This window comes from Bufo gargarizans, chromosome 1, assembly GCF_014858855.1.
Source record: "Bufo gargarizans isolate SCDJY-AF-19 chromosome 1, ASM1485885v1, whole genome shotgun sequence".
In the NCBI taxonomy this organism is placed as follows: domain Eukaryota; kingdom Metazoa; phylum Chordata; class Amphibia; order Anura; family Bufonidae; genus Bufo; species Bufo gargarizans.
This window is the reverse complement of record NC_058080.1, coordinates 757,428,179-757,443,162: the sequence shown is the minus strand read 5'-3', so window position 1 is coordinate 757,443,162 and position 14,984 is coordinate 757,428,179. Positions and strand designations below refer to the sequence as shown.

At 48.5% G+C, this 14,984-nt stretch overlaps 1 protein-coding gene across 1 annotated transcript in view; it reads left to right on the top strand.

The window, feature by feature from the left end:
* The window catches only part of LOC122938268 (AT-rich interactive domain-containing protein 3A-like), a 204,959-nt gene extending 190,175 nt beyond the window's left edge, over positions 1 to 14,784 (top strand). Inside the window, exons 4-8 of the mRNA XM_044293670.1 lie at positions 11,744 to 11,927; positions 12,274 to 12,512; positions 13,074 to 13,343; positions 13,436 to 13,525; positions 14,453 to 14,784. Of these exons, the coding sequence (XP_044149605.1) occupies positions 11,744 to 11,927; positions 12,274 to 12,512; positions 13,074 to 13,343; positions 13,436 to 13,525; positions 14,453 to 14,601 (932 nt within the window). The 3' untranslated portion in view covers positions 14,602 to 14,784. The remainder of the gene's footprint in view (positions 1 to 11,743; positions 11,928 to 12,273; positions 12,513 to 13,073; positions 13,344 to 13,435; positions 13,526 to 14,452) is intronic.
* The last annotated feature ends 200 nt before the right edge of the window (positions 14,785 to 14,984 follow it).

Here is a 14,984-nt window from a genome sequence, read left to right as displayed (position 1 = left end):
TCCTGCTGAGCTGTGTATCTAATTCCTATCCTGTGTGATTACTGTCCTGCTGAGCTGTGTATCTAATCCTATCCTGTGTGATACTGTCCTGCTGAGCTGTGTATCTAATCCTATCTGTGTGTACTGCTGCTGAGCTGTGTATCTAATCCTATCCTGTGTGATACTGTCTGCTGAGCTGTGTATCTAATCCTATCCTGTGTGATACTGTCTGCTGAGCTGTGTATCTAATCCTATCCTGTGTGATACTGTCTGCTGAGCTGTGTATCTAATCCTATCCTGTGTGATACGTCTGCTGAGCTGTGTATCTAATCCTATCCTGTGTGATACTGTCTGCTGAGCTGTGTATCTAATCCTATCCTGTGTGATACTGTCTGCTGAGCTGTGTATCTAATCCTATCCTGTGTGATACTGTCCTGCTGAGCTGTGTATCTAATCCTATCCTGTGTGATACGTCTGCTGAGCTGTGTATCTAATCCTATCCTGTGTGATACAGTCTGCTGAGCTGTGTATCTAATCCTATCCTGTGTGATACTGCCTGCTGAGCTGTGTATCTAATCCTATCCTGTGTGATACATGTCTGCTGAGCTGTGTATCTAATCCTATCCTGTGTGATACTGTCCTGCTGAGCTGTGTATCTAATCCTATCCTGTGTGATACTGTCTGCTGAGCTGTGTATCTAATCCTATCCTGTGTGATACTGTCTGCTGAGCTGTGTATCTAATCCTATCCTGTGTGATACTGTCTGCTGAGCTGTGTATCTAATCCTATCCTGTGTGATACTGTCTGCTGAGCTGTGTATCTAATCCTATCCTGTGTGATACTGTCTGCTGAGCTGTGTATCTAATCCTATCCTGTGTGATACTGTCTGCTGAGCTGTGTATCTAATCCTATCCTGTGTGATACTGTCTGCTGAGCTGTGTATCTAATCCTATCCTGTGTGATACTGTCTGCTGAGCTGTGTATCTAATCCTATCCTGTGTGATACTGTCTGCTGAGCTGTGTATCTAATCCTATCCTGTGTGATACTGTCTGCTGAGCTGTGTATCTAATCCTATCATGTGTGATACTGTCTTGCTGAGCTGTGTATCTAATCCTATCCTGTGTGATACTGTCTGCTGAGCTGTGTATCTAATCCTATCCTGTGTGATACTGTCTGCTGAGCTGTGTATCCTGGTGATAGCCGGAGGTATCGATCCTGTGTGATACCGTCTGCTGAGCTGTGTATCTAATCCTATCATGTGTGATACTGTCTGCTGAGCTGTGTATCTAATCCTATCCTGTGTGATACTGTCTGCTGAGCTGTGTATCTAATCCTATCCTGTGTGATACTGTCTGCTGAGCTGTGTATCTAATCCTATCCTGTGTGATACTGTCTTGCTGAGCTGTGTATCTAATCCTATCATGTGTGATACTGTCTGCTGAGCTGTGTATCTAATCCTATCCTGTGTGATACTGTCTGCTGAGCTGTGTATCTAATCCTCTCCTGTGTGATACTGTCTGCTGAGCCGTGTATCTAATCCTATCCTGTGTGATACTGTCTGCTGAGCTGCTGTATCTAATCCTATCCTGTGTGATACTGTCTGCGGAGCTGTGTATCTAATCCTCTCCTGTGTGATACTGTCTGCTGAGCCTGTGTATCTAATTCCTATCCTGTGTGATACGTCTGCTGAGCTGTGTATCTAATCCTATCCTGTGTGATACTGTCTGCTGAGCTGTGTATCTAATCCTATCCTGTGTGATACTGTCTGCTGAGCTGTGTATCTAATCTTATCCTGTGTGATACTGTCTGCTGAGCTGTGTATCTAATCCTCTCCTGTGTGATACTGTCTGCTGAGCTGTGTATCTAATCCTATCCTGTGTGATACTGTCTGCTGAGCTGTGTATCTAATCCTATCCTGTGTGATACTGTCTGCTGAGCTGTGTATCTAATCCTATCCTGTGTGATACTGTCTGCTGAGCTGTGTATCTAATCCTATCCCTGTGTGATACTGTCTGCTGAGCTGTGTATCTAATCCTATCCTGTGTGATACTGTCTGCTGAGCTGTGTATCTAATCCTATCCTGTGTGATACTGTCTGCTGAGCTGTGTATATAATCCTATCCGGATTATCCTGTGTGATACTGTCTGCTGAGCTGTGTATCTAATCCTATCCTGTGTGATACTGTCTGCTGAGCTGTGTATCTAATCCTATCCTGTGTGATACTGTCTGCTGAGCTGTGTATCTAATCCTATCCTGTGTGATACTGTCTGCTGAGCTGTGTATCTAATCCTATCCTGTGTGATACTGTCTGCTGAGCTGTGTATCTAATCCTATCCTGTGTGATACTGTCTGCTGAGCTGTGTATCTAATCCTATCCTGTGTGATACTGTCTGCTGAGCTGTTTATCTAATCCTATCCTGTGTGATACTGTCTGCTGAGCTGTGTATCTAATCCTCTCCTGTGTGATACTGTCTGCTGAGCTGTGTATCTAATCCTATCCTGTGTGATACTGTCTGCTGAGCTGTGTATCTAATCCTATCCTGTGTGATACTGTCTGCTGAGCTGTGTATCTAATCCTATCCTGTGTGATACTGTCTGCTGAGCTGTGTATCTAATCCTATCCTGTGTGATACTGTCTGCTGAGCTGTGTATCTAATCCTATCCTGTGTGATACTGTCTGCTGAGCTGTGTATCTAATCCTATCCTGTGTGATACAGTCTGCTGAGCTGTGTATCTAATCCTATCCTGTGTGATACTGTCTGCTGAGCTGTGTATCTAATCCTATCCTGTGTGATACTGTCTGCTGAGCTGTGTATCTAATCCTATCCTGTGTGATACTGTCTGCTGAGCTGTGTATCTAATCCTATCCTGTGTGATACTGTCTGCTGAGCTGTGTATCTAATCCTATCCGTGTGATACTGTCTGCTGAGCTGTGTATCTAATCCTATCCTGTGTGATACTGTCTGCTGAGCTGTGTATCTAATCCTATCCTGTGTGATACTGTCTGCTGAGCTGTGTATCTAATCCTATCCTGTGTGATACGTCTGCTGAGCTGTGTATCTAATCCTATCCCGTGTGATACTGTCTGCTGAGCTGTGTATCTAATCCTATCCTGTGTGATACTGTCTGCTGAGCTGTGTATCTAATCCTATCCTGTGTGATACTGTCTGCTGAGCTGTGTATCTAATCCTCTCCTGTGTGATACTGTCTGCTGAGCTGTGTATCTAATCCTATCCTGTGTGATACTGTCTGCTGAGCTGTGTATCTAATCCTATCCTGTGTGATACTGTCTGCTGAGCTGTGTATCTAATCCTATCCTGTGTGATACTGTCTGCTGAGCTGTGTATCTAATCCTATCCCTGTGTGATACTGTCTGCTGAGCTGTGTATCTAATCCTATCCTGTGTGATACTGTCTGCTGAGCTGTGTATCTAATCCTATCCTGTGTGATACTGTCTGCTGAGCTGTGTATCTAATCCTATCCTGTGTGATACTGTCTGCTGAGCTGTGTATCTAATCCTATCCTGTGTGATACAGTCTGCTGAGCTTGTATCTAATCCTATCCTGTGTGATACTGTCTGCTGAGCTGAGTATCTAATCCTATCCTGTGTGATGCTGTCTGCTGAGCTGTGTATCTAATCCACCTGTGTGATACTGTCTGCTGAGCTGTGTATCTAATCCTATCCTGTGTGATACTGTCTGCTGAGCTGTGTATCTCATCCTATCCTGTGTGATACTGTCTGCTGAGCTGTGTATCTCATCCTATCCTGTGTGATACTGTCTGCTGAGCTGTGTATCTAATCCTATCCTGTGTGATACTGTCTGCTGAGCTGTGTATCTAATCCTATCCTGTGTGATACTGTCTGCTGAGCTGTGTATCTAATCCTATCCTGTGTGATACTGTCTGCTGAGCTGTGTATCTAATCCTATCCTGTGTGATACTGTCTGCTGAGCTGTGTATCTAATCCCATCCTGTGTGATACTGCCTGCTGAGCTGTGTATCTCATCCTATCCTGTGTGATACTGCCTGCTGAGCTGTGTATCTAATCCTCTCCTGTGTGATACTGCCTGCTGAGCTGTGTATCTAATCCTATCCTGTGTGATACTGTCTGCTGAGCTGTGTATCTAATCCTATGTGATACTGTCTGCTGAGCTGTGTATCTCATCCCACCCTGTGTGATACTGTCTGCTGAGCTGTGTATCTCATCCCACCCTGTGTGATACTCCCTGCTGAGCTGTGTATCTCATCCCACCCTGTGTGATACAGTCTCAGTAGTCAGGCCTGTAGTCACACGTGGGGGGCCGGTAATAGGATCTTTGGCTCTCGGGCCCCCAGTAGCTGCAGCGGCCCCTATAGCAGACTGATAGGGGGAAAGGTCAGCAGCCGGGGCCCTGACCCCCGGCCCCCAGCCTCATTAATCACAGCCTGACAAGGGCCCGGACGTCCTCCATGGGGGTGGATCGGTTTCACTGGGGCGAGGGCAGTTGTGCCCACATTCTCCACACGGGGGCGCGCGCCAGGAAGGGGCCATTGTATGCATCACATGGGATGTATTAGGGCTCACCCACATGTGCACCCCCTACAAAGCTATACCCTACACTGCGTCCCCCTCCGAGCACAACCACAGCATTTAATCTGCATCATAACAGCTCTGCCTGTGTGTCAGTCTGCACTGTGCTTCTGGCATTCTATTCATAAAGCTACAGAGTTATAAAATCAACCCATGAAGGACCCCCCGAGCATAGCCCATTCTGTCAGTGGCGAACATGCCGCACGCGTTACGGCCGCATTCAGTGGTCGGAACTGATTCAGAGCTGCGTTCATGAATAGAATGCCAGAACTACAGTGCAGACTGACACACAGGCAGAGCTTTGTGATGTGGATGCAAAATGAATGCTGTGGTTGTGATCTGTGGGGGAGGGGGACGGAGATGAGTCAGGAGCGATAGTCTGCAGCATAAGAGGCATTGATTAATGACTGCTCTTCCTGTAATAATCCGGAATCGGACACTTTGTGAGCAGAAGCCGCTTATAAAACGTCACACGGGACACGCGATGCCGGCGGCAGCCGTGCAGAAGTATTCACCCCCCGCCCAGATGTGCTGTGGTCACATTACACGTGGCTGATAGCAGAGGACAGCAGCTTGCACCCCGCAATCTCCACGGGGGGGCGCTCTAGCGTGGACACCGCCTGCCAAAGCCTCCAGATGTTGGGGGTCCCTCGATTGTTAAGGAAAGCAGCTGATTGAAAAGTTTGCCACTATTTTCAAGATCTCTGCTTGCTGCCAGTGAATGTTTGTTTACATCCATAAGATCCAGTGTAGACCGTCAGCAACACAAAGGTGTGAATTGTTACAAATGTAGCAATGTTTGTTACAATGTATCAGTGGGCTGGTGTTCTCATTCACTGACAGCAAGCCCGGATACAAGTCCGTTAGAAAGTTGCAGGACGTCAGTTTTCCGTTGGGTCTGGACAGATAGACATATCAACGTCACGTCATGAGCTGGCGGTCACCCCCCTCCGTGCGCAGCTGTCACCGTAATGAATGTTTGAGCGGCAGTTCCGGCGGTTGCCCGTCCAATTACCGTCTTCGCAATTCGTCAGCCGGACAGCGGTATTAGGCACCGTGAGCAATGGGCTCCGCCAGCAGCGCCGCCATTCCACCGACCTCCTCTAATGGTTATAGATGAGGAGGCCTTACCGTCACAAGAGCTAGCACTCTATCGCCTCATCAGTCCCCCCTCGTCTGCTGCTCTTATTGGGTCTCTATGACCGTGGACGATGAAGCGGAGAAACAGCTTGTCCGCAGCTCAACCGCGCCTAAGGCCTCTTGCACACGAACGTTATTTTTTCCGTTTACGTTCCTTTTTGCAGACCGTATACGGAACCATTCATTTCGAAGGATCCGCAAAAAAAACGGAAGGTACTCTGTATGCCTTCCGTTCAAAGATAGAACATGTCCTATTAGGGTCCATTCACACGTCCGTAAGTGTTTTGCGGATCTACAAAACACGGACACCGGCAATTTTGTGGACCGCACATCGCCGGCACTTAATAGAAAATGCCTAATCTTGTCCGCAATTCCGTATCCGGGCAGCATAGAAATGAATGGGTCCGCAAAATGCGGAAGAGAATTGCGGACGTGTGAATGGACCCTTATTGTCCGCATAACGGACCAGGATAGTACTGTTATAACAGGGGCAGCTGTTCCGTTCCGCAAAAAAAAACGGAATGCACACGGACATCCGTATTTTTTGCGGATCCGTTTTTTGCGGACCGCAAAATCCTGAAAAAGCCATACGGCCGTGTGCAGGAGGCCTCATTCAGGACAGAACTTGAATGGATGCAGATTGTGTGCAGACACTTCTGCCGCTCGTTTTGAAGACTTGATTGCTGTCAGTGAACGGTGCCGGGAGACAAGCCCTTTATTAGAGACTTATTGGCAGCGCTCCATGGGAATACAGCTCTCTCCTGCCCTGGTGGTTTGTTACAGTGTGTCAGTGTGAAGTCCAGGATTGTCCAGACTAGATACAAATGTAACAACCCCTCAGCTGTGAGACATATCAGGCCAGCACACGCTCATCCTCCGGGGGTCCGGTGTTTATTGAGCCCCTCCATTAATCAGTCTGAGCAGACAATGGCCGCCTACTATAATGGGGGCTTTGTGAAGATTTGTGGGGGGTGCGGGGCCCCATCGCTCTCCATTAGACAGCTCCCATTGTCTGCACCTCCTCATAGAGATGCCCCTCAATCCATCTTCAGCCGGCACCCAGCGCCCGCCGGGGTCACCCACAACAAGGCCGCACAATGGCCGGGCCAGGGGTCACGGGATGTAATCGTGTTAGGATCTAATGGGTACAGAAAGGGCGCATTGTAAAGTGGGACCCCGAGCGCCCGTGAATCGCCCCGTGATCGCTGACTGACAACCCCGTGGCACGGAGCGGTGCTGAGAAACTTAAAGGGGAACTCCATCCACAGTTCGCATCGGTCAAACGGGGCGTTCACGACAACCAGTACTTACATCATAAAGACGGACTGGAGGTTGTCACAGCCCCGCCCCTTTCTAATCTCCTTTATTGCACATGTTCCGGGTGGGCGGACACTTTTCGGATTTTACTGATCCCCCCCTCGCCCTGGACCGCAACCATCAGATCTACGTAATACGAGGGCTGTACGGAGAGTCTGAAGTGGTTGGCCCCGGGTATTGAGAATACGCGGTATTATTGTCGCTGTTTTCTCGCCGCCATCTTCTTTATTACTGCGTAAGGTGGCGTCCGGAGCGAAGCGAGCGGAGATAAACTTGATATGGAAGGAGCGCATCCATCATGTGACCGGCGCGGGACGGCGATGGATGCCTTATCAATACTCGGATACCGTCATCCTCCTCCTGCCGCTCGCAATCTTTACTGTATCGCAGAGCGCGCTTCGTTTTCTTCCTCTCACCAAGTCGCCGTCTATAAATCACATCCACAATGGAAATCAATATATGGATGAGCGGGGGAGGGGCGGCGAGTACAATGTAATCTTTACCGGATTTTACTGGGGGGGGGGGGGGACGCCAGCGTTCACGGACTCCACTCCGACTTTCGCTGGAGTTAGTTTGCAGATTACGTCCTGACTGGCGATCTTTGTGGCGCAGTTTCCTGCGGATACGATTGGATTTCATGTTCACCAGAATGTGGCGCCGCTAAGGCTCCTGCAGTGGTCGCCGCCGCCGCCGTATCATCCAGCTTTCCCGCACCACTGAATCATTGCTCAGGGTATCGGGAAAGCTGGGTGGTGAGTGCTATGGGAGCTGTGGCCCAGCTTTCCCAGGAGCAGACATCACTGAGAAGCAGCGGAGTAGACTCGGTATCCCACGAGTCCCACGTTACACCGCAGAGCTCGCCGCCACGTTCCATTATCGGAGGTCTCGCTGACAGGACACGCCCCCACAGGGGAAGCATAGCCGCCAAAATCCAGTGTTCTGGGAAGTGTTAGCGGATTGTGGTCAGACTGGTGTAATTGTGACGGATCTTCTGCTTGTGCCGTGTCTGCAGCTCCTCGCCCCGGGCCCCCAGTGACCACAGACGAGGCCTGGACAGCTCAGCAGGCAGTATCACACAGGATAGGATTAGATACACAGCTCAGCAGGCAGTATCACACAGGATAGGATTAGATACACAGCTCAGCAGACAGTATCACACAGGATAGGATTAGATACACAGCTCAGCAGACAGTATCACACAGGAGAGGATTAGATACACAGCTCAGCAGGGAGTATCACACAGGAGAGGATTAGATACACAGCTCAGCAGACAGTATCACACAGGGTAGGATTAGATACGCAGCTCAGCAGACAGTATCACACAGGATAGGATTAGATACACAGCTCAGCAGACTGTATCACACATGATAGGATTAGATACACAGCTCAGCAGACAGTATCACACATGATAGGATTAGATACACAGCTCAGCAGACAGTACCACACAGGATAGGATTAGATACACAGCTCAGCAGGACAGTATCACACAGGAGAGGATTAGATACACAGCTCAGCAGGACATGTATCACACGGATAGGATTAGATACACAGCTCAGCAGACAGTATCACACAGGAGAGGATTAGATACACAGCTCAGCAGGCAGTATCACACAGGATAGGATTAGATACACAGCTCAGCAGCAGTATCACACAGGATAGGATTAGATACACAGCTCAGCAGGCAGTATCACACAGGCTAGGATTAGATACACAGCTCAGCAGGCAGTATCACACAGGAGAGGATTAGATACACAGCTCAGCAGGACAGTATCACACAGGATAGGATTAGATACACAGCTCAGCAGACAGTATCACACAGGATAGGATTAGATACACAGCTCAGCAGACAGTATCACACAGGATAGGATTAGATACACAGCTCAGCAGGCAGTATCACACAGGATAGGATTAGATACACAGCTCAGCAGCAGTATCACACAGGATAGGATTAGATACACAGCTCAGCAGGACAGTATCACACAGGATAGGATTAGATACACAGCTCAGCAGACAGTATCACACAGGATAGGATTAGATACACAGCTCAGCAGACAGTATCACACAGGTAGGATTAGATACACAGCTCAGCAGACAGTATCACACAGGATAGGATTAGATACACAGCTCAGCAGGCAGTATCACACAGGATAGGATTAGATACACAGCTCAGCAGACAGTATCACACAGGATAGGATTAGATACACAGCTCAGCAGACAGTATCACACAGGATAGGATTAGATACACAGCTCAGCAGACAGTATCACACAGGATAGGATTAGATAACAGCTCAGCAGACAGTATCACACAGGATAGGATTAGATACACAGCTCAGCAGCAGTATCACACAGGATAGGGATTAGATACACAGCTCAGCAGGACAGTATCACACAGGATGGGATTAGATACACAGCTCAGCAGGCAGTATCACACAGGGATAGGATTAGATACACAGCTCAGCAGGCAGTATCACACAGGATAGGATTAGATACACAGCTCAGCAGGCAGTATCACACAGGGCTAGGATTAGATACACAGCTCAGGCAGACTAGTATCACACAGGGGAGGATTAGATACACAGCTCAGCAGGCAGTATCACACAGGGTAGGATTAGATACACAGCTCCGCAGGCAGTATCACACAGGCAGGATTAGATACACAGCTCAGAGACGTATCACACAGGAAGGATTAGATACACAGCTCAGCAGGCAGTATCACACAGGGTAGGATTAGATACACAGCTCAGCCAGGCAGTATCACACAGGGTAGGATTAGATACACAGCTCAGCAGGACAGTATCACACAGGGTAGGATTAGATACACAGCTCAGCAGACAGTATCACACAGGGTAGGATTAGCTACACAGCTCAGCAGACAGTATCAACAGGATAGGATTAGATTACACAGCTCAGCAGGCAGTATCACACAGGTAGCGATTAGATACACAGCTCAGCAGGCAGTATCACACAGGATAGGATTAGATACACAGCTCAGCAGACAGTATCACACAGGGAGGATTAGATACACAGCTCAGCAGACAGTATCACACAGGGAGGATTAGATACACAGCTCAGCAGACAGTATCACACAGGGAGGATTAGATACACAGCTCAGCAGGCAGTATCACACAGGATAGGATTAGATACACAGCTCAGCAGACAGTATCACACAGGATAGGATTAGATACACAGCTCAGCAGACAGTATCACACAGGAGTAGGATTAGATACACAGCTCAGCAGGGAGTATCACACAGGAGAGGATTAGATACACAGCTCAGCAGGGAGTATCACACAGGAGAGGATTAGATACACAGCTCAGCAGGCAGTATCACACAGGATAGGATTAGATACACAGCTCAGCAGGGAGTATCACACAGGAGAGGATTAGATACACAGCTCAGCAGACAGTATCACTCAGGATAGGATTAGATACACAGCTCCGCAGACAGTATCACACAGGATAGGATTAGATACACAGCTCCGCAGACAGTATCACACAGGATAGGATTAGATACACAGCTCAGCAGACAGTATCACACAGGATAGGATTAGATACACAGCTCAGCAGACAGTATCACACAGGATGGGATAAGATACACAGCTCAGCAGACAGTATCACACAGGATAGGATTAGATACACAGCTCAGCAGACAGTATCACACAGGATAGGATTAGATACACAGCTCAGCAGACAGTATCACACAGGATAGGATTAGATACACAGCTCAGCAGACAGTATCACACAGGATGGGATAAGATACACAGCTCAGCAGGCAGTATCACACAGGATAGGATTAGATACACAGCTCAGCAGGCAGTATCATGAGTTATATGCTTAGATACACCCATGGTACCTAATAATGTGGGGAGGGGGCACACTATGGTATTGTGCTGTGGATCTGAACCCATGGACAAGACAGTGCCGACCATATTGCCCCTCGGCCCCTATTACATTGTTTCCTACCGTTTGTCTGCTCCCCCCCAATCAGCGCCAGAGGTCATCAGAAAGGTTGAGACAGCCAGTGATGGAGCGGTTGTGCCCCGGTATTGTCCTCTCCTATCTCCCCGCAGACATTGGCCGTGTAGATCCGGCTTCGGTATTGACCGTCCGCCTCATAAATCCCGGCAGGTTAATTATTACAGGTCAGACACTTCGTTAAAACTCCACAAAGACAAGAATCGCTCGGAGATTATCAGACGACATAAAAGAAGAGGGAAAGAGAGATTTGACAGATTCAGCGGAACTTTGTCCATAAATGCGGGCGCCGCTCATCTCCTAATTATCTTTTCTCAATGACGAACACTTAACCCTCCATTGTTCAGTTGGCGGTGTGATCTTAGGAGGCCTCACGTTGGGAATTGGGCTGTTTGCTGGAAAGCTGGGTGAAAAGAAATATGGCCGCCTTCCCATAGGGACAGTCACATTGCTCAACCAAACGTCTAAATGGTTTGTACGCGCTGCTGTCACCCACTGGATTCAGAGGCCACTCAGGATAGATTTCCACAAATCTGATTACTAGAGCAGTAAGACAGTGAGTCATGTGACCGGTTGCCAGGAAGCTGCTGAAAAGTGATTGGTTGTTACAATGTATCCAGGGCTGGTCGCCACGTGGGCAGCAGGTCCTGGATTCTCTCTTCTGCACTATTAATCAGATTTTCTATAGTAGGTGCCTTTCAGGCTGGAGATGCTCTGTATCTGATATTCGTCCATTACATCTGATCTTGTTTTCTTCTCAGGGACGCCGGTGAATCGAATCCCCATAATGGCAAAGCAAGTTCTGGACCTGTACACGCTCTACAGACTGGTGACGGAGAAGGGCGGACTGGTGGAAGTGATCAATAAGAAGATCTGGAGAGAGATCACCAAGGGCCTGAGCCTCCCCACGTCCATCACCAGTGCAGCCTTCACACTGAGAACACAGTAAGTCGCCCTTGGCCCAAAGGCTGACAGTTCATCACCAGTCATTTAGATGCAGACATCTCCTCAGTATATCCTGTGAGGCAAACAGGCTGGACCTTGTATGTGTGGCCTGCACTGATACAGTGTAGCAATCAGGACAGAGGATGGTCCACATTGATACATATGAACAGGACGACTTCAGCCACAGGTTTAGTTTTTTTTTCTCCATTTCCTGATTTTGAAGAAAAACAAAGTCTATGACAAAGTTGCATTTTCATTATACAATAATAAAAGTTGGATATTGGTGGTAGTAGTCCTGTGTGTCCCGGCACAGATAATAAGACTCTTCTTTCTCCCTTCTGCTTAGATACATGAAGTACCTGTATCCCTACGAATGTGAGAAGAGGGGTCTCAGCTCCCCCGGAGAGCTGCAGGCCGCCATCGACAGCAACAGGAGAGAGGGGCGCAGACAAGGCTTCGGCTCGGGGCTCTTCAGTTACTCACCCGTGGGGACCCCAAATGTCCTGACATCCCCAAAAATAAGCATGCCCACCCTGTCAGTCACCACACACAACGGAGCGCAAATCAGTCAGATTATAAAAAAAGGTAGGTGCCAGTCTGAAGAATGTGCTGTGCCGCTCCATCCTGACATTTCCCTTAATGCCCATTTACCCCCTAGTATTCGTTCTGTTGTCCATTTATTCCCCTGGCAGTCATCCTGCTGCCCATTTAACCCCTCTGGCAGTCATCCTGCTGCCCATTTAACCCCTCTGGCAGTCATCCTGCTGCCCTTTTTATCCCGTAGTAGTAGTCATATTGCCCACTTGCCCCTCCGGCAGTCATCCTATTGCCCCATTTGTCCCTCTGGCAATCGTCCTATTGCCCCCATTTGTCCCTCTGGCAATCGTCCTATTGCCCCCATTTGTCCCTCTGGCAATCGTCCTGTTGGCCATTTGTCCCTCTGGTAGTCGTCTTGTTACCCACTTGTCTCTCTAGTGGTTCTCCTGTCACCCCTTTGTCCCCCGGTTAGTTGTCCTGTTGCCCATTTACCCCCCCGGCCATCATCCTGTTGCCCCCCTACAAGTCGTCTTTACATCTCGGCTACTCCTGGGTGTTGGCGCACACATGGCACGGGCTCATACTGATAGATCTCTCCCATCATTCCAGAGGATGGCCTACACCCATCTGCACCCCCTCACCGAATCAGCTTCCCTGTAGCTCTGCCCGGGCACCACGCAGCAGCCGCCCAGGCCGTACAAGCCATGCAGGCCGCAGCCCTGGAGCAACTCCGCGAGAAGCTGGAATCTGGGGAACCACCAGAAAAGAAGATGGCGATGATGGCGGAGGAACAGCAGAGGCTAATGCAGCACGCGCTACAGCATAACCTGCTGGCCATGGCGGCTCACATGCCCATGAAGATCAAAATCAACAACCGAGGTAAGTCACAGTCACACGACCTATCTGATAATCATCTGACGCACCAGAGGTCCGCCATTCCCTCACATCTCCGGTGTTTTTCTCTCCTCCAGACGACAGACAAGAGACAGCGATGAACCTGTCTGCCTCCACCATTAGCAGCATCAACATGTCGATGGAAATAAATGGAGTTGTGTACGCAGGTAAGTAGCCGCCTCTCTGGTCGCTTTCAGGAAATCCAATAAGTTCCAGCGAGTGCCGGAGCGCGCTATAAAATCCATTGTAATGAACACAAGAAGTGGATGGGCTGACAGCGAGTTCCTTAACCCGTGTGAAGTCTTGCAGGACACAGTGGTCTCCAGACTACAACTCCTAGCATGTCAGCGAGCCACAGGCTGGAGTGCTAACACTTCCATTGTCTTGAATTGTGCCGCCCCCTCCAGACACTGAGCTGTAGCATCACCTGCACAGGATGGCTGGAGATGAGCCAGTGCAATGAGTGGCTAATAAGGAGTTAATATTCCATACAGAGGTCCCCCCTCCTGCCATTTCTGTGATTGACGCAGTCCCACGTAACGGATAAATAAACCAACCGTCCTCCGGTAAAATTGTAAATTATAATTTTCCAGTTAAAATTATATTACAAAATTTTTTAAATTTAAAAAAAAATTCAGTTAAAAAAAGTTGCAATAGTTTTTTCCCCCACAATTTACAAAGTATCCATTTCTGTAGTTTTACATTTTTACTTTACAAATGACCTTACAATCAGATTCCCGGTAAATTCTGGACAGTGTAGGTCCTAGAGATGAGGACTGATCCCTACGCTCACTGGTTCTTGGCTTCATTGTAGAGTAAATGCAAACCTCTTTCCAAAAACCTCTTAGTAGATGTCTGACCTCAACTGGTTCCTTAAGTTTCTTTTTGGCAATGCATTTGGTTGTCACCTAGCCCCCAGGGCCATATGACCCCTCTCCCGTATGACTGAGCTATAGCACCTAGAATGTTGACCATGTTGATCATCGCCCAGAGATGGTGGAGTAGTATAGAACAGGAATGAAGGTCTTGTGTTATACGGGGTAGACATTTCTATCATTTTTGTGTTACAAGTGGTTTTCTTCTTCCACCCTCAGGTGTATTATTTGCCCACAGAGCAACGTCAACTTCAGGGTCAAGCACAAGCTCCGTCAACAACAACGAGCGCTCCAGTCCATCTACAGCACAAATCCCTCTACAGTCATCCACATCACAAGGACACACTCCACCCAGGTCTTCCCCGTGAGTCCCCGCTGACCCTCATCCAGAGCCCCTTATACCCACATCTCACATCCTCATCCAAGGAAGGGTGGGCTTTTTCGGAGGTGAGGAGGACTCTTCTTTATGCAGAATAGACAGGTTTGGAGCAGGAGGACGCAAGGGTCAAGCAGTGATACCACAGGATCATGCGAAACGTTTGGGTTTCTGCTTCAACGTTCAAATACCGCTGGAGATGGTAAGCGTTCCTCATGCAAGAACATGGCCTACAGCATTTAGTCTACCACCTGCTCCAACCACCCTACCTCTAAATCAACCCACCTGGAGTTTGTTATACCAAAGACTGAGCCAGGTGCACTTACCTCTGTACAGTAACTATCTCCATGAAGATTCTCCTTCTTCTGGACATGG